Consider the following 24,837-nt stretch of genomic DNA (forward strand, 5'->3'; position numbering starts at 1 on the left):
TAGTCTTCTAAGGCGAGAACACAATGTACCACTAGAACATGGAGATGGGCCTCTACACACCTCTGGAGAGACTTCACTAACACCAGAGAATAGTCATCACACATGAACTATGGAGAGAGTTATGATTCATTTAATGCATCAAAAAAAAGCTTTGAGTTTAATTAAGAACATTTCTAAGTGACCCTATTTTAAAACCTTTCCTCGCGAGCCAACGCCACGGGGTTCCCAGCGTCTCCTCATCCGGCCGAGCTCAGCTCCCTCAGGAGAGCGAGACCCAAACGAGACCGGCCCGACCCGGTGGGCTGTTGTATGAGAGCTGGTGCTGGGGGGGCGCTGATCACATGAAGGCGCCCGCGGGCTGGAAGAGGTCCGGTCTGCTCGGGGTGAGCGCTCTGCTTTGCCGCCACGCGGCCGCTCGGCGTTCCAGGACGAGAAACTCAGCAGCGCTGGAAAAAAGAGGCTCAGTCTGTGGCTGTCGTGTTTCACGACAAGAAGACGATCCAGCAGGACAGTCTCCAACAGAGACGTGTTTGTACGCTCCAAAACACGCATCATCGTGGTCTCAGAGGATGTTCTCCAGCTTGAGGTCTCGATGCACAACGCCGTTCTGCAGGAGAAACACGTGAGGCGCTGACCCGTCTCCAGGCCAACGCCACGGCGGAAGGCCTGAGAATAAACGCCGAATTTATCATTTTAAAACCCTTCAGATTCCACTCTGGTGTTGTGTTTAAGGTTAGTGCTTTATTTGGGTTGATTCACCCGGTGGTACCTGGAAGAGATAATGCAGCTTCAACACATGAAGCACAGACTTCTATACAACCAGAGTCGCCCCCTGGTGGTCAGGAGAGAGAATGCAGCTTCAACACATGAAGCACAGACTTCTATACAACCAGAGTCGCCCCCTGGTGGTCAGGAGAGAGAATGCAGCTTCAACACATGAAGCATGGACTTCTATACAACCAGAGGAGCCCCCTGGTGGTCAGGAGAGAGAATGCAGCTTCAACACATGAAGCATGGACTTCTATACAACCAGAGGAGCCCCCTGGTGGTCAGGAGAGAGAATGCAGCTTCAACACATGAAGCATGGACTTCTATACAACCAGAGTCGCCCCCTGGTGGTCAGGAGAGAGAATGCAGCTTCAACACATGAAGCATGGACTTCTATACAACCAGAGGTCGATCATTTAGTATTTAGAAAAAGCTTTAGAACTCAGCTCAATAAAGAAATCCATTCAGTGTAATACCTCATCCTACCACCATGTTGCTCAGTGGAAAGTACCAGATATAACGGTCGACATTGATTGATGCCAAGAGACGTGGAAAAACACCGGGAGAGCTCAGAGCCTTCTCATTAGCATTCAGGAAAAACAAGACACCTGCGAGACGAGAGACAGGGAATACAGACCACCGGAGACGTCTGGAAGGTCCTGAACCCGATTGAGACCACAGAACGGATGGAACGGTTCAAACCAACTCCGGTCCATGAGTGGGGGCCGCCGGGGCGGCGCATGCTCGGTAACAGTCGGGGGTCAAAGGTCAGAGTCTCATGTGAAGATCTAAATAAACAACCCACACTGATAATAAATAAAGACTTTTAATGTATATTTATAGACTGTAAACATATCCAGAATACATGTGAACAAAGTAAAAGGATATAATTCATTTTCCAGACTTGCTTTGATATTTCAAGTAGCAGATCCGTTATAGCGTCAGATACGTCACGCAGAGGGAAGGAGGCGGAGAAGTTCTGGAAGAATCCCATCATGCAGAATATTGCAGAGAACTTTGGTTTCCACAGAGGAACCGGCATCTGATCCACATGGACTACAAACCAGAGGAAACATCTGGTCCACATGGACTACAAACCAGAGGAAACATCTGGATCCACATGGACTACAAACCAGAGGAAACATCTGATCCACATGGACTACAAACCAGAGGAAACATCTGGATCCACATGGACTACAAACCAGAGGAAACATCTGATCCACATGGACTACAAACCAGAGGAAACATCTGGATCCACATGGACTACAAACCAGAGGAAACATCTGGATCCACATGGACTACAAACCAGAGGAAACATCTGATCCACATGGACTACAAACCAGAGGAAACATCTGATCCACATGGACTACAAACCAGAACCTAGACAGAAGAAACAGCATCTGATCCACGTGGACTCCAAGCCAACCGGTCCCCTCAGAGCTGAATGAGTCTTTATTCAGATCCGCGAGTTAGCTAACGAGACATTTGAACAATTCAAAACGTAGGAAAGGATTCTTCTGTCTTTACTTCATGAGGCTGAACCGGAACCGCGGGACATTTGTCTCAAGGGGACATTTATTTCACTGTGACTCCGCCCCCCGTGACCCTGTGACCCCGCCCCTGTGACCCCACCTCCGTGATCCCGTCCCTCCGTGACCCCGCCCCCCCCCTGTGACATCCCGTCTCTGATTTCCTTCTCCAGCGGTTATAATTATAATATTTTCATGCCGAGCAACAGAAGATCTTTAGTCACAAACCTGGATAATTAAATAAATGAAACACTAAATCGTTCACGCTGTAACCTTCGTTTATATTCTCTAGGATTATATAATTCCATCACTCTGGGAACGTTTCCTCTCAGATTAGGAATCAAACGCTTCAGTTGGATCAAAGAGTTCGACGACGTAGCAACAAATCAATCCACTAATGGATTGATTTGTTGTTTTTGGGGCGGCTGTAGCTCAGTGGGGTAAGAGGGCCGTCCTGCAACCGCAGGGTTGTGGGTTCGATCCCCGCTCTCCCCATTAGTTGCAAGTTGAAGTGTCCTTGAGCAAGGCACTGAACCCCCAGTTGCTTCCCGGGCGCTTCACCGCAGCCCACTGCTCCTTAATAACTGAGGATGGGTTAAATGCAGAGAACTAATTTCCCCTTGGGGATTAATAAAAGTGTATATTTATTTATTTATTTTTATCATCACCCGATTATTAACTCATTGATCCCCCGATTATTTACTGATCAATCACCGTCGTCCTCCGATCAATATTTCTCTATTGCAAATATTAAAAAATAAATCAGCATCAAAAGTTCTTCGTGTTTCTAAACAACAATCCTGAGAAGCTCCTCCACCCTGCCGGCAAAGCCCCGCCCCCAGTGTACGATAGAAGCCCCGCCCCCGTCTCAGAGCAGCCTCAGGTATTACACGACTTGTCTAGAAACATGGGCGACGCTTCCTGTGAACTAGACTAACAAGCACTTCCTGTTTCTAAAGCATCTCAAAACTAACTGACCGTCTTATATTTGATCTCGACACTCTGAAGCCCCGCCCCATCTCAGATAAGCCCCGCCCCATCTCAGATAAGTGGATGTTCCCGAGGCTCTGAATAAAAGTCGATGTGCATGAAGCAAAGCGCTCACAGCTGTTCACTGCAGGCTGAGAAGAGAACCATCTCTCCGTCACCATGGTTACAGGCAGAGGAGAACCGTCTCTCCGTCACCATGGTTACAGGCAGAGGAGAACCGTCTCTCCGTCACCATGGTTACAGGCAGAGGAGAACCGTCTCTCCGTCACCATGGTTACAGGCAGAGGAGAACTGCCTCCGTCACCATGGTTACAGGCAGAGGAGAACCGTCTCTCCGTCACCATGGTTACAGGCTGAGAGGAGAACCGTCTCTCTGTCACCATGGTTACAGGCAGAGGAGAACCGTCTCTCCGTCACCATGGTTACAGGCAGAGGAGAACCGTCTCTCCGTCACCATGGTTACAGGCTGAGAGGAGAACCGTCTCTCTGTCACCATGGTTACAGACAGAGGAGAACCGTCTCTGTCACCATGGTTACAGGCTGAGAGGAGAACCGTCTCTCCGTCACCATGGTTACAGGCTGAGAGGAGAACCGTCTCTGTCACCATGGTTACAGACAGAGGAGAACCGTCTCTGTCACCATGGTTACAGACAGAGGAGAACCGTCTCTCCGTCACCATGGTTACAGGCTGAGAGGAGAACCGTCTCTCCGTCACCATGGTTACAGGCTGAGAGGAGAACCATCTCTCCGTCACCATGGTTACAGGCTGAGCGGCAGAAACCAGTTTCTCACGATCATAAAACAGTCACTCTTTTCTGCAGATTTCCATTCCAAACAAAAGTATGTTTTTCAAGAGATAACATCAAAGTGTAAATGTTGTACTGTAAATAGAATACTGTACTATAAATATAATACTGTACACAAACAGTTCAAACCCATCATTAAGAGACACAAACTAAACAAGCTTCATCAATTCTCTCCTGCTACTTTAGTCAATTCAGGTGGGAAGCACTTCCTGTCTGCAGCACTTCCTGTCTGAACTGATACTAAACTTAGTTCTGCTATCAAAATAAAACAGATGCAGTTCTTCGTGTACTCTGGGTCACACAGGTGATACCTGTATCCAGGTAGTCGTCAGTTATTTGTGTTGAATCTGAAAATGGAAGACAGATTTCCATCATCTGCTCAAACGCCTGTGCCTCATCTGATCAGCCGTGATGTCCTGAAGTGAAGCTGAAGCCGATTGGTCAGATGGCTGTTGTGATCCATTATTGCATTAATCAACAGCAAGCTGCCGTTTGTTCTCTTCTTCTCTTCTTCACCATCATTTCTTCTTCTTTTGTTTTAATCCCTGTTCTTGTTTTACTCCTTCAGAGAAGGAAAAATCACCTGTTGCTTTCATCTCTGTTGTTGTTCCTGAAGCCGCCTCCATGATGACGTCAGAGGATCAGACCCCTCCTCCATGATGACGTCAGAAGATCAGACCCCTCCTCCTCCATGACGTCAGAAGATCAGACCCCGCCTCCATGATGACATCAGAAGATCAGACCCCGCCTCCATGATGACGTCAGAAGATTAGACCCCACCTCCATGATGACGTCAGAAGATTAGACCCCGCCTCCATGATGACGTCAGAAGATTAGACCCCGCCTCCATGATGACGTCAGAAGATTAGACCCCGCCTCCATGATGACGTCAGAAGATCAGACCCCGCCTCCATGATGACGTCAGAAGATCAGACCCCTCCTCCATGATGACGTCAGAAGATTAGACCCCGCCTCCATGATGACGTCAGAAGATTAGACCCCGCCGCCATGATGACGTCAGAAGATCAGACCCCGCCTCCATGATGACGTCAGAGGATCAGACCCCGCCTCCATGATGTCAGAGTAGCAGGCGACGCCTCCACCATGATGTCAGAGTAGCAGGCCACGCCTCTTGGTTGGACTGTTCACTGGACAGAAACAACGTGACACAAGGTTTACCTTTACATCTTAGAAACATAACATTTAATTTAGCTGACGTGTGTGTGTGTCTTTGTGTGTGTGTGTGTATCTTTGTGTGTGTGTCTTTGTGTGTGTGTGTGTGCTACCTGGATCAGAGGTGAGTGTTGGTCTGACTGCTTCTTTTTCCAGTTGGATTTCTGGCAGGCTGAAGATAGACGTTGCTGAAATGGCATTGAGAGCGACTAAGTGATGACATCACAGGGTGACATCACAGGGTGACATCACACAATGACATCACAGGGTCACATCACAGGGTGACATCACAGGGTGACATCACACGATGACATCACAGGGTGACATCACAGGGTGACATCACACGATGACATCACACGATGACATCACAGGGTGACATCACAGGGTGACATCACACGGTGACATCACACGATGACATCACAGGGTCACATCACAGGGTGACATCACACGATGACATCACAGGGTGACATCACAGGGTGACATCACAGGGTGACATCACACGTGACATCACAGGGTGACATCACAGGGTGACATCACACGTGACATCACAGGGTGACATCACACGTGACATCACAGGGTGACATCACACGTGACATCACAGGGTGACATCACACGTGACATCACAGGGTGACATCACACGATGACATCACAGGGTGACAACACACAATGACATCACACGGTGACATCACACGATGACATCACACGGTGACATCACACGGTGACATCACAAGATGACATCACACGGTGACATCACACGATGACATCACAGGTTAAAAGTTGCATTTAAAGCTTACTGTCGAGAAGCGTCATCACATTGTTTCCAAGGTCACTGAAGTAAGGAAGAGTCATGGACTCGGCTGCTGAAATCCGCTTCTTCCCCTCAAACTGGAATTAAAACAACAATTATTATTATGATTAATAATATTAACTGGACATCCTTTAGGTCACAAGGTCAAGTCGGTCCCATCCTGGACTCACAGCTGTAGATATTGATCCCTATATAACCGTATTGTCTTGATTAGGAGAACAAGCAGCAGCATGATAAGCGTCATTAGAACGTAACGAACACTTTACTGACCTGCAGGAACTTTGACAGCAGCTCCACCCCTTCAGCGCCGAGCCTGGACACAGACCAGGGTTAAGGTTAACCTGGGTTAAGGTTAACGACTATCCAGGGTTAAGGTTAACCTGGGTTAAGGTTAACGACTATCCAGGGTTAAGGTTAACCTGGGTTAAGGTTAACAACTATCCAGGGTTAAGGTTAACCAGGGTTAAGGTTAACCAGGGTTAAGGTTAATGACTATCCAGGGTTAAGGTTAACCTGGGTTAAGGTTAACAACTATCCAGGGTTAAGGTTAACCAGGGTTAAGGTTAACAACTATCCAGGGTTCAGGTTAACCAGGGTTAAGGTTAACCTGGGTTAAGGTTAACAACTATCCAGGGTTAAGGTTAACCAGGGTTAAGGTTAACAACTATCCAGGGTTCAGGTTAACCAGGGTTAAGGTTAACCCCTAACCAAGGTTAACTCCTTAACCAGGGTGTGTAGCACAGTTGTGTACCTATGTGTAGCACAGTTGTGTACCTGTGTGTAGCACAGTTGTGTACCTGTGTGTAGCACAGTTGTGTACCTGTGTGTAGCACAGTTGTGTACCTATGTGTAGCACAGTTGTGTACCTGGGAGTGTGGTTACTCAGCTTCTCTGCTCGGTAGAGAGGAAAGTTGTGAGACACAAATTCGTCATTGCAACTGATCCCAGACCAGCTCAGCTCTGTGGGAGTACCTGCACAACAAATATACACAACATACATTACACACACACACAATGCATGAAGTACACACAGCTCTCTATAAACAACAGCAGCTGAATGGTGCTCACCCAGGAGCTTGAAGATGAAGTGAAGCTCCTCCTCCACTGTGGAACCAGGAAACAGAGGCCGGCCCGTCGTCATCTCATAGAAGATACAACCCACACCCCTAGAGAGACAGACGGGTGACAGGCAGACAGACAGGGAGCGACACAGAAGGTCAGGCAGACCGGTATGTATGCTACTCCTCTTGATGCTTTCCCTCATTGTAAACATGAGTTTATGTCTCAGTCTCTAGTTTCAAGTCTTCTTCTATACAGCATGATGTCATCATTTATACTTCATGGTCTGTAGAGTCAATGTAAGAGATAATGGGTAAACATAAATAAACAATCAAACACACGTATGTGGAGCGGCGGTACTGACCACATGTCGATATGAGTGGAGTAGTTGGTGCTGCCCAGCAGGATGTCTGGCGGTCGGTACCAGAGCGTCACCACCTCGTTAGAATACGTCTTGGTTGGGATGGATTTCGCTCGTGCGAGACCTAAAACACACAGAGAGCCCCGAGTCATCACCACGGTGTCAACAACAGGAAACAGGAACTAACAGGAACTAGGGTTAGGACGTGTGTCTGTAGGTAGAGGACGTGTGTCTGTAGGTAGAGGACGTGTGTGTCTGTAGGTGGAGGGTGTGTGTCTGTAGGTGGAGGGTGTGTGTCTGTAGGTGGAGGGTGTGTGTCTGTAGGTGGAGGGCGTGTGTCTGTAGGTAGAGGGCGTGTGTCTGTAGGTAGAGGGTGTGTCTGTAGGTAGAGGGTGTGTCTGTAGGTAGAGGGTGTGTGTCTGTAGGTAGAGGGTGTGTGTCTGTAGGTAGAGGGTGTGTGTCTGTAGGTGGAGGGTGTGTGTCTGTAGGTAGAGGTGTGTGTCTGTAGGTGAGTGTGTGTGTCTGTAGGTAGAGTGTGTGTGTCTGTAGGTGGAGGTGTGTGTCTGTAGGTGAGGTGTGTGTCTGTAGGTGGAGGGTGTGTGTCTGTAGGTAGAGGGTGTGTGTCTGTAGGTGGAGGGTGTGTGTCTGTAGGTGGAGGGTGTGTGTCTATAGGTAGAGGGTGTGTGTCTGTAGGTAGAGGGCGTGTGTCTGTAGGTGGAGGGCGTGTGTCTGTAGGTAGAGGGTGTGTGTATGTAGGTAGAGGGTGTGTGTCTGTAGGTGGAGGGTGTGTGTCTGTAGGTAGAGGGTGTGTGTCTGTAGGTAGAGGGTGTGTGTCTGTAGGTAGAGGGTGTGTATATAGGTAGAGGGTGTGTGTCTATAGGTAGAGGGTGTGTGTCTGTAGGTAGAGGGCGTGTGTCTGTAGGTGGAGGGTGTGTGTCTGTAGGTAGAGGACGTGTGTCTGTAGGTGGAGGGTGTGTGTCTGTAGGTAGAGGATGTGTGTCTGTAGGTGGAGGACGTGTGTCTGTAGGTGGAGGACGTGTGTCTGTAGGTGGAGGACGTGTGTCTGTAGGTGGAGGGCGTGTGTCTGTAGGTGGAGGGTGTGTGTCTGTAGGTGGAGGGTGTGTGTCTGTAGGTGGAGGGTGTGTGTCTGTAGGTAGAGGGTGTGTGTCTGTAGGTGGAGGGTGTGTGTCTGTAGGTAGAGGGCGTGTGTCTGTAGGTAGAGGACGTGTGTCTGTAGGTGGAGGGTGTGTGTCTGTAGGTAGAGGGTGTGTGTCTGTAGGTGGAGGGCGTGTGTCTGTAGGTGGAGGGTGTGTGTCTGTAGGTGGAGGGTGTGTGTCTGTAGGTAGAGGGTGTGTGTCTCTAGGTGGAGGGCGTGTGTCTGTAGGTGGAGGGCGTGTGTCTGTAGGTGGAGGGTGTGTGTCTGTAGGTGGAGGGTGTGTGTCTGTAGGTAGAGGGTGTGTGTCTGTAGGTGGAGGGTGTGTGTCTGTAGGTGGAGGGTGTGTGTCTGTAGGTGGAGGGTGTGTGTCTGTAGGTGGAGGGTGTGTGTCTGTAGGTAGAGGACGTGTGTCTGTAGGTAGAGGGTGTGTGTCTGTAGGTAGAGGGTGTGTGTCTGTAGGTAGAGGGTGTGTGTCTGTAGGTAGAGGGTGTGTGTCTGTAGGTAGAGGGTGTGTGTCTGTAGGTGGAGGGTGTGTGTCTGTAGGTAGAGGGTGTGTGTCTGTAGGTGGAGGGTGTGTGTCTGTAGGTGGAGGGTGTGTGTCTGTAGGTGGAGGGTGTGTGTCTGTAGGTGGAGGGTGTGTGTCTGTAGGTGGAGGGTGTGTGTCTGTAGGTGGAGGGTGTGTGTCTGTAGGTGGAGGGTGTGTCGCCCACTGGTCGCCGTGGCAACGAGCCCCGCCCACGCGGCGGCCAACAGACTGACCGAAGTCGGCCAGCTTGAGCTCTCCGCGCTCGTTGATCAGAAGGTTCTGGGGCTTCAGGTCCCGGTGGAGCACCTTCCTCCGGTGGCAGTACGACAAGCCACGCAGCAGCTGGAAGAGGAAGAGCTGCGAAGAAGAGCACCAGCTGAACAACACACACACAGACACACACAGAGACACACACATACACACACACAGAGACACACACACACACAGAGACAAACACACACAGACACAAAGACACACACACAGAGACACACCACACAAAGACACACACACACCACACACACACACACAGACACAAAGACACACACACACACACACAAAGACACACACACACAGCTCTCACTTTGACGTTGTGAATGTTGATGACGTTTCCACAGTCGTCCAGATACTGTTTCAGATCTTTGTCCTGAAACACACAAGAAACACGATTAAAGGTGTGTGTGTGTGTGTGTGTGTCTCTGTGTGTGTGTGTCACTGTGTGTCTCTGTGTGTGTGTGTCACTGTGTGTCTCTGTGTGTGTGTGTCTGTGTGTGTGTGTGTGTCTGTGTGTGTCTCTGTGTGTCTCTGTGTGTGTGTGTGTGTGTCTCTGTGTGTGTGTGTATGTGTCTCTGTGTGTGTGTGTGTGTGTGTCTCTGTGTGTGTGTGTGTGTCTCTGTGTGTGTGTGTGTCTCTGTGTGTGTGTGTGTGTGTCTGTGTGTGTGTGTGTGTCTCTGTGTGTCTGTGTGTGTGTCTGTGTGTGTGTCTGTGTGTGTGTCTCTGTGTGTGTGTATGTGTGTGTGTGTGTGTGTCTGTGTGTCTCTGTGTGTGTCTCTGTGTGTGTCTCTGTGTGTGTCTCTGTGTGTGTGTGTGTGTGTCTGTGTGTGTCTCTGTGTGTGTGTCTCTGTGTGTGTGTCTCTGTGTGTGTCTCTGTGTGTGTGTCTCTGTGTGTGTGTGTCTCTGTGTGTGTCTCTGTGTGTGTCTCTGTGTGTGTGTCTCACCAGATACTCAAACACCAGTGTGAGGGACTTCTTTGTGTGGATGATGTCATGAAGCGTGACGATGTTGGCGTGTTTCAGATCCTTTAACAGAGACACTGAGGGAGAACCGACACATTAACACACACACTACACACTACACACTACACACACACACACACACAGCGTCTACCTTCTCTGATGGCCGTACACGGAGCTCCTTCTTCATGTTCCAATCGAATCTCCTTCAAGGCCACCAGGTTCTCGGTCAGTTTACTGCGACCTTTATACACGGTAGCGTAGGTCCCCTGCAGAGAGACAGGGAGAGAGTGAGACAGGTGAGAAGGGCGGGTAGAAAGAGACAGGTTGGGAGACAGGTAAGAGACAGACCTGTAGGGACGACAGGTGAGACAGTGTGGCCGGCTCACACACACACACACACACACACACACACACACACTCAGGCGCCTCACCTCTCCCAGCTTGTCCAGCTTGATGTACGTCTCCAGTTTCCCAAAACCGATCTCTGACTGCAGACAGAGAGACAGGTGGAGAGTCAGACACCGAGACAGGAAGACAAGAGAAACCGGACGAGGAGAAGCAGGCAGGTACCAGAGACACTCGACGCAGCCGTCTGCTGATTGGCTGGTCGAACAGAGCAGGACCAATCAGGTTAAACTTCTCCAGATAACCCTCCGGAAGACGAATGTCGGCCGGTAACGAGAGACGTTTATTAATGTCCTGAAACACACGAAGAAGAACTTCACTCAGGGACAGACAAAGTCTAGAGACATAGGTCACAGTCTACAGACAGAGGTCACGGTCTACAGACAGAGGTCACAGTCTACAGACAGAGGTCACGGTCTACAGACAGAGGTCACGGTCTACAGACAGAGGTCACGGTCTACAGACAGAGGTCACGGTCTAGACAGAGGTCACCGTCTACAGACAGAGGTCACGGTCTACAGACAGAGGTCATAGTCTACAGACAGAGGTCACGGTCTACAGACAGAGGTCACGGTCTAGACAGAGGTCACCGTCTACAGACAGAGGTCACGGTCTACAGACAGAGGTCATAGTCTACAGACAGAGGTCACAGTCTACAGACAGAGGTCACGGTCTACAGACAGAGGTCAGAGTCTACAGACAGAGGTCAGAGTCTACAGACAGAGGTCACCGTCTACAGACAGAGGTCACCGTCTACAGACAGAGGTCACCGTCTACAGACAGAGGTCACCGTCTACAGACAGAGGTCACAGTCTACAGACAGAGGTCACGGTCTAGACAGAGGTCACCGTCTACAGACAGAGGTCACGGTCTACAGACAGAGGTCACGGTCTACAGACAGAGGTCACAGTCTACAGACAGAGGTCACAGTCTACAGACAGAGGTCACCGTCTACAGACAGAGGTCACGGTCTACAGACAGAGGTCACAGTCTACAGACAGAGGTCACAGTCTACAGACAGAGGTCACGGTCTACAGACAGAGGTCAGAGTCTACAGACAGAGGTCAGAGTCTACAGACAGAGGTCACGGTCTACAGACAGAGGTCACAGTCTACAGACAGAGGTCACGGTTAAAAAATAATACAGACAGGAATTACAAAATCCGAAGAAAGGTGTAAGGGGTGTTAAACGAGGTAAAAAAGGGTTCACAACGAAGTAGGCTACAGAAGACTCCCAAAAGAGGAAGTTAAAGAAAAGGGGAGACAAAAGGGAGGTCACAAAGGGTCAAGAAAAACAGAGGAGGCACAAAGGGTGGTCTGAAGGGGTAGTCTCAGCGGGGTCCAGTTCCGGGGTGAAAAAGGGCGGTCCAACACCTTTAAAAAGGGTGGTAAAAAAAAGGGGTTTTAAAATCCCAAACAATTTTTAAAAATCCCCGAAACCCAAGGTGGAGGGTGGTCCAACAAGGTAGGTAAAAATTAAAAAGGGATAAGAAGGTTTAAAAGGGAAGTTGACTTTTTTAAAAATTGGGGGAAAAATTCCCCATGGGGGGTGATTGGGGAAAAATTGCAGGTGGTTCATTTTGGTTATTGGGGGGGTTTGGGAAGGGTTTGAGGTACCCAGGCTGCCTGTGGGCATGTTAAGAAGTGTGTGGGGTTTTGTCTGTAGGTGTGGTCGGTTCGAGGCATGTGTTGAAATGTCTATGTGTTCAGGTGTATACAGTGAAGATCTTGCTCCGGGGTCACGACCTGGTAGGTTAGAGTGGTGCTGATCAATTCACGGCCTGTGGTATGTTAAAGGCCCACACGTTGTTCAGGGATACTAAAGATAGGTGTTTTCTTGTGTATTGCAATACTTTGGAAGGTGATAGTCAAGTGTGTGCTAACGGGTGTAGGTTGTGGGGTAGGTTCGTAGGGTGGTTGGGGGTGTGTAAAGTGTGTGCAACTCCAGGGTCGCACGTGGTGGTTATGTTAGTGGTGGTGTGATGGTTCCTGACTCAACAGGGCCGTGGGTTCAGATCGGGTCAGTGTGCAGAGAGAGGTGAAGTAGTGTGCAGATCCGTCAAGTGTGCAGCGTGCGCAGGACGAGCCGTAGGTTCTCTAGCGATATGCTCGAGTGTGTGTAGTGAGGTGTAGTGGTAATGTTAATGCACGGTCGTGTTCAGAAGTCGTGCTGAATGGTCAGCTACAGACAGGGTAGGTCTACAGAGGGTGTCAGACAGGGTCACGTCTCGCGGGTCAGCAAGAGTCAGTTAACAGTGTCAGTGCTAACAGTAGGTGAGTAACGGTCGACTACAGACAAGGTGCACAGACAGAGGTTCAGGTAAGGAGGTGGTTACAGACATGATGTGTCTACAGCAGAGGTCACTGTGTCTTTACAGTAGTGGGTCAGTCTGTCGCCCAGAGTCACAGTGTGTCGTGTGTGTTGGGTAGTGTCTGTGTCTTACATGTGAGGGTAGATGTGTATTGATGTGTCAGTTTGATCAAGGTGTTCAGGTGACCTTCATGCTAGTGGTGTTGAGAGTGTGTGTACACAGCGAGGTCCAGTGCTTACAGGAGTAGGTCTAGAGTCGTCTAAGTGTGTAGTGTCGTACAGACAGTAGTGTGGTCACAGGCAGGGTCGGTTCAGCGGTGTACTGTACGGGGTCGTCTACAGAATGGTGTCCAGCAGAGGTCGTTCAGCAGAGGTCAGTAGACTAGGTAGGTCTAGATAGGGTGTTCGCAGGGTCCGGTTTCAGGATGGGTCACGTGACAGTGTGTAGTTAGAAGTGTGCCCGTCGTACAGACAGAGGTCAGGTTACAGAAGGTACGTTAAGATCAGGGTAGTGTCTACAGAAGAGTGTCAGTCTACAGCCCAGAGTCACAGTTACAGCAGGTGTAGTTAGAGTAGTGTAGTGTCTACAGCAGAGGCCGGTTATACAGGGTGGTCTCAGAGGGTCACGTGTTTGAGATGTGGTCTACAGACAGAGGTCCGGTTCAGGGTAGTTAAGACAGTGGTCAGTTAGTGTGTGTGGTCTTAGGTGTCGACAGTGGTGTGGTGTCAGGAATGAGGTGGTCTGTCAGCTGCCTGTGTTAGTGTGAGTGTGTGTGTGAGAGGTCAGCTGTCGCACAGCGAGGTTCAGGTCGTGAATGTGCAGTTTGTAGTTGTCAGTGGTGTAGTCTCTGTAGGTGTCCACAGCCAACGGTAGGTCAGTGTAAAGAAGGTAGTGTTGCAGACGTCACGGTGTGATTTGAGCCACGCTCGCGTGGTTCAGGATGGTCGTTGAGTCAGAGTATGCTAGCGTGTAGTGTTGCTAGTTGTGTTTCGACCATGGTGGCCCTGTGTTGCAGTGTGGTGAGTGATTGTGGTACGGTGTAGGTGTGCTGTCAGAAATGTAGAATTGTGGATGATAGTGATCAGTGGCAATCGCTACAGGGGAGAGCTGATGGAGATCAGAGACAATGATGATAGTGTAGTTCTAAGACAACATTGGTTAGATAGGTGACATGTGTGTAGTGTGTGTGTAGTGTGTAGTGTGTGTGTCGCACCCAGGCGGGCTTGTGTTCAGGTGTGTGTAGTAGTGTGTGTGTAGTGTAGTGTGTGTGTAGTGTGTGTGTCGCACCCAGGCGGGCCGCGGTGGTTCAGGTGTGTGTAGTGTAGTGTGTGTGTAGTGTGTGTGTCGTACTCCAGGCGGCTGCAGTGGTTCAGGTGTGCGGGAAGTGTGTGTGTAGTGTGTGTGGTGTGTGGTGTGTGTCCAGTGTGTGTGTGTAGTGTGTGTGGTGTGTGTGTGTGTTGCCCAGGCGGACGCTGTGGTTCAGGTGTGTATGTAGTGTGTAGTGTGTGTAGTGTGTGGTGTGTGTGTGGTTCAGGTGTGTGTCAGGTGTGTGTAGTGTGTGTGTAGTGTGTAGTGTGTGTAGTGTGTAGTGTGTGTAGTGTGTGTGTGTCGTACCCAGGCGGGCCGTGTGGTTCAGGTGTGTGTAGTGTGTAGTGTGTAGTGTGTGTGTGTGTAGTGTGTGTAGTGTGTAGTGTGTAGTGTGGACCCAGGCCGTGTGGTTCAGGTGTGTGTGGTGTAGTGTGTGTGTGTGTGTGTGTGTGTGTGGTGTGTGTGTGTAGTGTGTGTCGCACTCCAGGCGGGCCGTGTGGTTCAGGTGTGTAGTGTGTAGTGTGTGTGTGTGGTGTGGTATTATTGTGTGGTGTGTGTAGTGTAGTAGTGTGTGTGTAGTGTGTGTGTGACCCAGGCGGGCCGTGTGGTTCAGGTGTGTGTAGTGTGTGTGTAGTGTGTGTGTCGGTACCAGGCGGGTGTGTGGTTCATAGTGTGTGTAGTGTGTGTGTCGTACCCAGGCGGGCCGTGTGGTTCAGGTGTGGTGTGTGTGTGTGTGTGTGTGTAGTGTGTGTGTGTGTGTCGACCCAGGCGGGCCCAGGTGGTTCAGGTGTGTGTGTGTGTAGTGTGTAGTGTGTGTAGTGTGTATTGTGTGTGTGTGTCGTACCCAGGCGGGCCGTGTGGTTCAGGTGTGTGTAGTGTGTAGTGTGTGTGTAGTGTGTAGTGTGTGTAGTGTGTCGTACCCAGGCGGGCCGTGTGGTTCAGGTGTGTGTAGTGTGTAGTGTGTGTAGTGTGTGTCGTACCCAGGCGGGCCGTGGTTCAGGTGTGTGTAGTGTGTGTGTGTGTGTGTGTGTCGTAGGCGGGCCGGTGGTTCAGGTGTGTGTAGTGTGTAGTGTGTGGTGTGTAGTGTGTGTGTGTGTGTACCCAGGCGGCCGTGGGTGGTGTGTGCAGTGTGTGTAGTGTGGTTCAGGTGTGTGTGTGTGTGTGTGTGTGTGTAGTGTGTGTGTGTCGTACAGGCAGGCGGTGTGGTTCAGGTGTGTAGTGTGTGTAGTGTGTGTAGGCCGTGTAGTGTGTGTGTGTGGTGTGTGCGTGTAGTTGGTGTGTGTGCGTGTAGTTTGTGTGTAGTGTGTGTCGCACCCAGGCGGGCGTGGTGGTTCAGGTGTGTGTAGTGTAGTGTGTGTGTGTAGTGTGTAGTGTGTGTGTGTCGCACCCAGGCGGCCGTGGTTCAGGTGGTGTGTGTAGTGTGTGTGTGTGTGTGTGTACCCAGGCGGGCCGTGTGGTTCAGGTGTGTGTGGTGTGTGTAGTGTGTGTGTGTGTAGTGTGTGTGTCCAGGCGGGCGTGTGGTTCAGGTGTGTGTAGTGTGTAGTGTGTAGTGTGTGTGTGGTGTCGTCCAGGCGTGTGGTTCAGGTGTGTGTGTGTAGTGTGTGTGTGTAGTGTGTGTGTGTCGCACCCAGGCGGGCCGGTGGTGTGTGGTGTGTGTGTGTAGTGTGTGTGTAGTGTGTGTGTGTGTGTCGACCCAGGCGGGCCGTGTGGTTCAGGTGTGTGCATGTAGTGTATGTGTGTGTAGTGTGTGTGTGTGTGTACCCAGGCGGGCCGTGGTTCAGGTGTGTGTAGTGTGTAGTGTGTGTAGTGTGTGTGTGTGTGTGACCCAGCGGCGTGTGGTTCAGGTGTGTGTGTGTGTGTGTGTAGTGTGTGTAGTGTGTGTGTGTGTCGTACCCAGGCGGCCGTGTGGTTCAGGTGTGTGTAGTGTGTGTGTGTGTGTGTGTGTGTCGTACCCAGGCGGCCGTGTGGTTCAGGTGTGTGTAGTGTGTGTGTAGTGTGTAGTGTGTCGTACCCAGGCGGGCCGTGTGGTTCAGGTGTGTGTAGTGTGTAGTGTGTGTGTAGTGTGTGTGTGTGTGTGTGTGTGTGTGTGTGTGTGTGTGTGTGTGTGGTGTGTGTAGTGTGTGTAGTGTGTAGTGTGTGTGTAGTGTGTGTGTGTGTGTAGTGTGTGTGTCGTACCCAGGCGGGCCGTGTGGTTCAGGTGTGTGTAGTGTGTGTGTGTGTGTGTGTGTAGTGTGTGTCGTACCCAGGCGGGCCGTGTGGTTCAGGTGTGTGTAGTGTGTAGTGTGTGTGTAGTGTGTGTAGTGTGTGTGTCGTACCCAGGCGGGCCGTGTGGTTCAGGTGTGTAGTGTGTAGTGTGTAGTGTGTAGTGTGTGTGTAGTGTGTAGTGTGTGTGTGTCGTACCCAGGCGGGCCGTGTGGTTCAGGTGTGTGTAGTGTGTAGTGTGTGTGTGTAGTGTGTGTGTCGCACTCCAGGCGGGCCGTGTGGTTCAGGTGTGTAGTGTGTGTGTAGTGTGTGTAGTGTGTAGTGTGTGTGTCGTACCCAGGCGGGCCGTGTGGTTCAGGTGTGTGTAGTGTGTGTGTAGTGTGTGTGTGTCGTACCCAGGCGGGCCGTGTGGTTCAGGTGTGTGTAGTGTGTAGTGTGTGTGTGTGTAGTGTGTAGTGTGTCGTACCCAGGCGGCCGTGTGGTTCAGGTGTGTGTAGTGTGTAGTGTGTGTGTAGTGTGGTGTGTGTGTGTGTGTGTGGTGTGTAGTGTGTAGTGTGTGTGTGTGGTGTGTGGTGTGTGTGTGTGTAGTGTGTTGTGTGTGTGTCGTACCCAGGCGGGCCGTGTGGTTCAGGTGTGTGTAGTGTGTGTGTGTGTGCGTGTGTGTGCGTGTGTGTCCCAGGCGGGCCGTGTGGTTCAGGTGTGTGTAGTGTGTGGGTGTGTGCGTGTGTGTGCGTGTGTGTGTGTAGGTGTGTGTGTGTAGTGTGTGTGTGTGTGTCGCACCAGTGTGGTTCAGGTGTGTGTAGTGTGTAGTGTGTGTGTAGTGTGTGTGTATGTGACCAGCAGTGTGTCAGGTGTGTGTGTGTGTGTGTGTAGTGTGTGTCGACCGTGTGGTGGTTCAGGTGTGTAGTGTGTGTGTGTAGTGTGTGTGTGTGTCGTACCCAGGCGGGCCGTGTGGTTCAGGTGTGTGTAGTGTGTGTGTAGTGTGTAGTGTGTGTGTAGTGTGTGTGTCGTACCCAGGCGGGCCGTGTGGTTCAGGTGTGTGTAGTGTGTGTGTAGTGTGTAGTGTGTGTGTCGTACCCAGGCGGGCCGTGGTTCATGTGTGTAGTGTGTGTACATCATGGTGTGTGTGTAGTGTGTGTACATCATGGTGTGTGTGTACCCAGGCGGACGTGTGGTTCAGGTGTGTAGTGTGTGTCCTGAGTGTGTGTAGTGTGTAGTGTGTGTGTCGTACCCAGGCGGCCGTGTGGTTCAGGTGTGTAGTGTGTGTGTGTGTGTGTAGTGTGTGTGTCGAGGTGTGGTTGTGTGTGTGTAGTGTAGTGTGTGTGTGTGTGTCAGGGCTGGTGGTCAGGTGTGTGTAGTGTGGTGTGTGTAGTGTGTGTGTGTGTGTGCCCAGGCGGCCCAGGTGTGTAGGTGTGGTGTAGTGTGTAGTGTGTGTGTGTAGTGTGGTTCAGGTGTGTGGTGTGTGTGTGTGTGTAGTGTGTGTGTGTGTGTAGTGTGTAGTGTGTGTGTGTAAAGGCGGGCCGGTGGTTCAGGTGTGTGTAGTGTGTGTGTGTGTACTTTGTGTGTGTGTGGTGTGTAGTGTGTGTGTGTGTGTGTAGTGTGTAGGCGGGCCGTGTGGTTCAGGTGTGTAGTGTGTAAGTGTGTGTAGTGTGTAGTGTGTGTGTCGTGACCCAGGCGGGCCGTGGTTCAGGTGTGTGGTGTGTGTGTGTAGTGTGTGTGTGTGTGTCGCAGGCGGGCGGCCGTGTGGTTCAGGTGTGTAGTGTGTGTGTGTGTGTGTGTGTGTGTGTCGCACCCAGGCCGTGTGGTTCAGGTGTGTGTAGTGTGGTGTGTAGTGTGTGTGTGTACCCAGGCGTGTGGTTCAGGTGTGTATGTGTGTAGTGTGTGTGTGTGTAGTGTGTGTGTGTGTAGTGTGTAGTGTGTGTGTGTGTGTGTGTGTAGTGTGTGTGTAGTGTGTAGTGTGTGTGTAGTGTGTGTGTGTGCACCCAGGCGGCCGTGGTTCAGGTGTGTGTGTAGTGTGTGTGTAGTGTGTGGTGGTTCAGTGTGTGTAGTGTGGTGTGTGTGTGTGTGTCGCACTCCAGGGGCCGTGGTGGTTCAGGTGTGTGTAGTGTGTGTAGTGTGTGTAGTGTGTGTGTGTGTGACCCAGGCGGGCCGTGGTTCAGGTGTGTGTAGTGTGTGTGTGTGTAGTGTGAGTGTAGTGTGTGTGTGTGTAGGTGCCGTGTGCAGTGTGTGTGTGTGTGTGTGTGTCGTGTGTGTTCAGGTGTGTGTGTGTAGTGTGTGTAGTGTGTGTGTGTGTCGTACCCAGGCGGCCGTGTGGTTCAGGTGTGTGTCTGTGTGTGTGTGTGTCTGTGTGTGTCTGTGTGTGTGTCCAGGGCCGTGTGGTTCAGGTGTGTGGTGTGTGTAGTGTGTGTGTGTAGTGTGTGTGTCGCACCCAGGCGGGCCGTGTGGTTCAGGTGTGTGTAGTGTGTGTGTGTGTAGTGGTGTGTAGTGTGTGTGTGTACCCAGGCGGCCGTGGTTCAGGTGTGTGTGCAGTGTGTGTAGTGTGTGTGTAGTGTGTAGTGTGTCGTACCCAGGCGGCCGCCGCAGGTTCAGGTGTGTGTGTGTATTTGTGTGTACCGTGTAGTGTGTGTGTGACCCAGGGCCGTGTGGTTCAGGTGTGTGTAGTGTGTGTGTGTGTGTGTGTGTGTGCACCCAGGCGGCCGTGGTTCAGGTGTGTGTGTAGTGTGTGTGTAGTGTGTAGTGTGTGTGTGTTGTGTGTATGTGTGTGTGTAGTGTGTGTGGTGTGTAGTGTGTGTACGACCCAGGCGGTGTGGTTCAGGTGTGTGTAGTGTGTAGGTGTGTGTGTGTGTGGTGTACCCAGGCGGGCGGTTCAGGTGTGTGTGTAGTGTGTAGTGTGTGTGTGTGTGTCGTACGGGCCGTGGTTCAGGTGTGTGTGTAGTGTGTGTGCAGTAGTGTGTGTCGCACCCAGGCGGACCGCTGGTTCAGGTGTGTGTGTGTGGTGTGTGTGTGTGTAGTGTGTGTGTGCAGGCAGGCCGGTGGTTCAGGTGTGTGGTAGTGTGTAGTGTGTGTAGTGTGTGTGTGTGTCGTACCCAGGCGGGCCGTGTGGTTCAGGTGTGTGTAGTGTGTGTGCGTGTGTAGTGTGTGTGAGTGTGTGACCCAGGCGGGCCGTGGTTCAGGTGTGTGTGTGTGTGTGTGTGTGTGTGTGTGTGTGTGTGACCCAGGCGGGCCGTGGTTCAGGTGTGTGTAGTGTGTGTCCTGAGTGTGTGTAGTGTGTAGTGTGTGTGTGTCCACCCAGGGCCGTGGTTCAGGTGTGTGTAGTGTGTAGTGTGTAGTGTGTCCTGAGTGTGTGTAGTGTGTGTGTCGTACCAGGCGGGCCGTGTGGTTCAGGTGTGTGTGTGTAGTGTGTGTGTGTGTGTAGTGTGTGTGTACCCAGGGCGGGCCGTGTGGTTCAGGTGTGTGTGTGTGTGTGTGTGTGTAGTGTGTGTGTGACCCAGGCGGGTGTGGTTCAGGTGTGTAGTGTAGTGTGTAGTGTGTGTGTGTAGTGTGTGTGTGTCAACCAGGCGGCCGTGGTTCAGGTGTGTAGTGTGTGTGTGAGTGTGTAGTGTGTGTGTGTCGCACCCAGGCGCCGTGTGGTTCAGGTGTGTGTGTGTGTGTGTAGTGTGTGTGTGTGTGTGTGTGTCGCACCCAGGCGGGCGTGTGGTTCAGGTGTGTGTGTATGTGTGTGTAGTGTGTGTGTGTGTGTAATGTGTGGTGTGTGTGTGTAGCGTGTGGTTCAGGTGTGTGTAGTGTGTAGTGTGTGTGTGTGTGTGTGTGTGTGTCGCCAGGCGGGCCGTGTGGTTCAGTGTGTGTGGTGTGTAGTGTGTGTGGTGGTTGTGTGTGTGTGTGTGAGTGTGTGTGTGTCGTACCCAGCACCCAGGCGTGTGGTTCAGGTGTGTGTAGTGTGTGTGTGTGTGGTGTGTGTGTGTGTCGCCCAGGCGCCGTGTGGTTCAGGTGTGGTGTGTGTGTTTGTGTGTGTAGTGTGTGTGTGTGTGTAGACCGCGGGCCGTGGTTCAGGTGTGTGTGTGGTGTGTGTGTGTGTGTGTAGTGTGTGTGTCGCACCCAGGCGGGCCGTGTGGTTCAGGTGTGTAGTGTGTGTGTGTGTGTGTAGTGTGTGTGTGTCCCAGGCGGGCCGTGTGGTTCAGGTGTGTGTAGTGTGTGTGTGTGTGTGTGTAGTGTGTGTCGTACCCAGGCGGGCCGTGTGGTTCAGGTGTGTGTAGTGTGTAGTGTGTAGTGTGTGTGTGTGTGTCGTACCCAGGCGGGCCGTGTGGTTCAGGTGTGTGTAGTGTGTGTGTAGTGTGTAGTGTGTGTGTGTGTGTCGTACCCAGGCGGGCCGTGGTTCAGGTGTGTGTAGTGTGTGTGTAGTGTGTGTAGTGTGTGTGTAGTGTGTGTGTAGTGTGTGTGTAGTGTGTGTGTCGTACCCAGGCGGGCCGTGTGGTTCAGGTGTGTGTAGTGTGTGTGTAGTGTGTGTGTAGTGTGTGTGTGTGTCGTACCCAGGCGGGCCGTGTGGTTCAGGTGTGTGTAGTGTGTAGTGTGTGTAGTGTGTGTGTGTGTAGTGTGTGTCGTACCCAGGCGGGTGTGGTTCAGGTGTGTGTGTGTGTGTAGTGTGTGTGTGTGTGTGTGTCGTACCCAGGCGGGCCGTGTGGTTCAGGTGTGTGTAGTGTGTAGTGTGTAGTGTGTGTGTAGTGTGTGTGTAGTGTGTGTGTGTGTAGTGTGTCGTACCCAGGCGGGCCGTGTGGTTCAGGTGTGTGTAGTGTGTAGTGTGTGTGGTGTGTAGTGTGTGTGTCGACCAGGCGGGCCGTGTGGTTCAGGTGTGTGTGTGTAGTGTGTGTGTAGTGTGTAGTGTGTGTGTGTCGTACCCAGGCGGGCCGTGTGGTTCAGGTGTGTGTAGTGTGTAGTGTGTGTGTGTGTAGTGTGTAGTGTGTGTGTCGTACCCAGGCGGGCCGTGTGGTTCAGGTGTGTGTAGTGTGTAGTGTGTGTGTAGTGTGTAGTGTGTGTGTCGTACCCAGGCGGGCCGTGTGGTTCAGGTAGGAGCTCAGGCTGCGGCCGAGGCCTCCAGGTTGGCCTCCAGGTTTCCTCAGAGAGCTGCTGTACGACTGAAGAAGAGACTGAACCGATGAAGACGAAGCTCGAGCCTTCAGACATCCAGCAGAACCGCGAAGAGACGCCACCTCTGATGAAGAGGAGGGGGGAGGAGGAGGGGGGTGATGAAGAGGAGGAGGAACGATTGGTTGATTTTGTGATGAAAAAAGAAGCAGAAGGCAATAAAGGGCGGCGTCATCGTAGCATTGAAATCAAATCAAATGGTGAAACCAACCGGCCAATCAGAGCGGAGAGCGATCTGTGACATCACAGCTCCCGTTTCTTAACTCTTAACTTTGTTTTCTTACAGATTTCAGAAGAACCGACGTCAAAAAAGATCCCTGCTGACTCCCGGCGCGTCCTCAGCTCCGGAGCGACTGGCCTGAAGCGATCGCGTGTTCTCGTGCTCTGTCTTTGCATACGGCCAACGCCCCGCCCACTCCTTATAAGGGCGCGCAGCCGGAGACCCGCGCACAGCGACAGAGTCCAACACTCCAGACAAATCAGATCAAAGTGAAAGCGAGCGCCGCGGGGAAACGGGCCGGGACCAAAGTCCAGGAGCCGCCGAGTCACGTGACCTCTGCCGGCTCCGTGATTGGCCGGCGGAGATGATGTCACTGCTGTGTCCATCACTGAAGTTACGACACCACGGTTCCTATTGGCCGTTCAACCGGCTGGTTTTTCTTGTTCAGTGTGCGGTTCACACATCACGTCGGCTTTATGTTGAAATGAAGAGTAAACATAAAGATCCCCGAGAGCACAGGTGGCAAACATAAGGCCCGCGGGCCCAATCTGGCCCTCCGCATCGTTTTCTGTGGCCCCCTGACGGCTTTAGAGACACGTAGTCACCGTTTCTTAAAGGAATTGAAGAAAAATATCCCGTGCTTTTATTTTGAAGGTTTAAGATTAAATGGATTCATGTTGTAATATTAGAGCATTTCCTTATGTACAATATGTCTACACTCCAAAAAACAATAATCAAATGCAAAGAGAGTTATTAAACAACATGTTCGAGGAGTTCATAAAGTGTTTCCGGCCCTTTAAGAGGGCGGCCATGATGCTGTTGTGGCCCACGGTGAACATGAGTTTGACCCCCCTGCTCTAAAGGTCAAAGGTCAGGGAGCTTAAAAAGGTTCCTGACCTCTGATTTAAAGGCTCAGGAAGCCTACTGGACAAGAACGAGAGACCTGTGTGTGTGTGTGTGTGTGTGTGTGTCTGTGTGTGTGTGTCTGTGTGTGTGTGTGTGTGTGTGTCTGTGTGTGTGTGTTACCCGAGTCGCTGTGTGACTTCACTTCCTCGTTGGCGGTGGCGCTCGGCGTCCGGCCCCTCCCCCCGGCCCCTCCCCTCCCCAGGGTGAATGACAGTTCCCGTTTGATCTTTCTCATCCTCTCCATGAGGGGGGGGAGGGGGGGGAGTGACGCTGAGGGGGGCGGAGCAGCCAGCCTGGAGACCACACCTGGGCAGGTAAACACAGGATCAGGGTGAACGTTTCAGGACACGCTGATGAACGAGTGAACTGCAGGTCACAGCATGTTCTGTATGAGTGTGTGTGTATATATATATATATATAAAATATTATATATAATATATATATTTATGTATATATATATATATATTTATGTATATGTATATAAACACACATACATTTAGTAAAACCTTGGTCACAGTGGACAAGCAGTAAATTAAACATTATCATATTTTTTTATTTAGTTTTATTATGTATCATGTATAATTATTAATTATGCATCATGTGCTATTATAGCTGTCTTCCTGAGTCATCGCGCTGTCCAGGTAACAGACTAACACCTGCAGCCTCACTGCGGCGCCGTCTAAGTGCTGCGTGCCCTCTCTGTGGGCGAGGACGGGACCCGGCTATGTGGTGAGGACGGGACCCGGCTATGTGGTGAGGACGGGACCCGGCTATGCGGGCGAGAACGGGACCTGGCTATGTGGTGAGGACGGGACCCGGCTATGTGGTGAGGACGGGACCCGGCTATGTGGTGAGGACGGGACCCGGCTATGTGGTGAGGACGGGGCCTGGCTATGTGGTGAGGACGGGGCCTGGCTATGTGTTGAGGACGGGGCCTGGCTATGTGGTGAGGACGGGGCCTGGCTATGTGTTGAGGACGGGGCCTGGCTATGTGGTGAGGACGGGGCCTGGCTATGTGGTGAGGACGGGACCCGGCTATGTGGTGAGGACGGGACCCGGCTATGTGGTGAGGACGGGGCCTGGCTATGTGGTGAGGACGGGGCCTGGCTATGTGGTGAGGACGGGACCTGGCTATGTGGTGAGGACGGGACCCGGCTATGTGGTGAGGACGGGGCCTGGCTATGTGGTGAGGACGGGGCCTGGCTATGTGGTGAGGACGGGACCTGGCTATGTGGTGAGGACGGGACCCGGCTATGTGGTGAGGACGGGACCCGGCTATGTGGTGAGGACGGGACCTGGCTATGTGGTGAGGACGGGACCCGGCTATGTGGTGAGGACGGGGCCTGGCTATGTGTTGAGGACGGGGCCTGGCTATGTGGTGAGGACGGGACCCGGCTATGTGGTGAGGACGGGGCCTGGCTATGTGGTGAGGACGGGACCCGGCTATGTGGTGAGGACAGGACACGGCTATGTGGTGAGAACGGGACCCGGCTATGTGCTGCGCTCACTGTGGTCAGCGGGTATAAATAGCCGCGGAGGCGGAGCGCGTTAACCGGCTACGTCAGGTTGGAGGAGCACCGTTTCCCGGTGCCACACGGAGCTCGGCGGCGTGCATTACTCACCAGGGAGGGCGGGGTTGTCCCGGTCCGTCCCGGGTCGTCTCTGGCTCGGTTCAGTCCGACAGATTCTCGGGTCTCTCTGGCTCCCAGTAATCTGCAGCCATGTTGCTGCTCCGGTCCTCCGGTGCGTCCTGACCGAGACGCTCACAGCACGTGAGTGACGTCAGAGCACGCTCCAGTCCTCCGGTGCGTGTTGACGGAGACGTCAGCGCGCGACTCGGTAATGAACGCACGCGCAAGAGGATTCATCAACTAAAACCGTTCATTAGTTAAAGCACAATAAACTATCATTTAAAAAAAACTAAGAAAACAGTTATTT

The 24,837-nt window shown here is 51.9% G+C and overlaps 1 protein-coding gene across 1 annotated transcript; it reads right to left on the reverse strand.

Moving 5' to 3' along the window:
* Positions 1 to 1,575: 1,575 nt before the first annotated feature.
* On the reverse strand, positions 1,576 to 24,837 carry cdk16 (cyclin dependent kinase 16). Its single transcript, XM_056422024.1, has 17 exons — positions 24,522 to 24,837; positions 23,020 to 23,205; positions 21,673 to 21,840; positions 13,404 to 13,459; positions 10,979 to 11,170; positions 10,840 to 10,896; positions 10,560 to 10,674; positions 10,391 to 10,485; positions 9,757 to 9,819; positions 9,410 to 9,533; positions 7,498 to 7,618; positions 7,143 to 7,240; positions 6,941 to 7,046; positions 6,345 to 6,387; positions 6,061 to 6,151; positions 5,380 to 5,454; positions 1,576 to 5,241 (listed from the first exon to the last, which is right to left on the reverse strand). The coding sequence occupies exons 2-17, from the start codon at positions 23,141 to 23,143 to the stop codon at positions 5,204 to 5,206; spliced, it is 1,566 nt and encodes a 521-aa protein (XP_056277999.1). The 5' UTR covers positions 23,144 to 23,205; positions 24,522 to 24,837; the 3' UTR covers positions 1,576 to 5,203.

Source organism: Pseudoliparis swirei, chromosome 9 (genome assembly GCF_029220125.1).
Source record: "Pseudoliparis swirei isolate HS2019 ecotype Mariana Trench chromosome 9, NWPU_hadal_v1, whole genome shotgun sequence".
Lineage (NCBI taxonomy): Eukaryota > Metazoa > Chordata > Actinopteri > Perciformes > Liparidae > Pseudoliparis > Pseudoliparis swirei.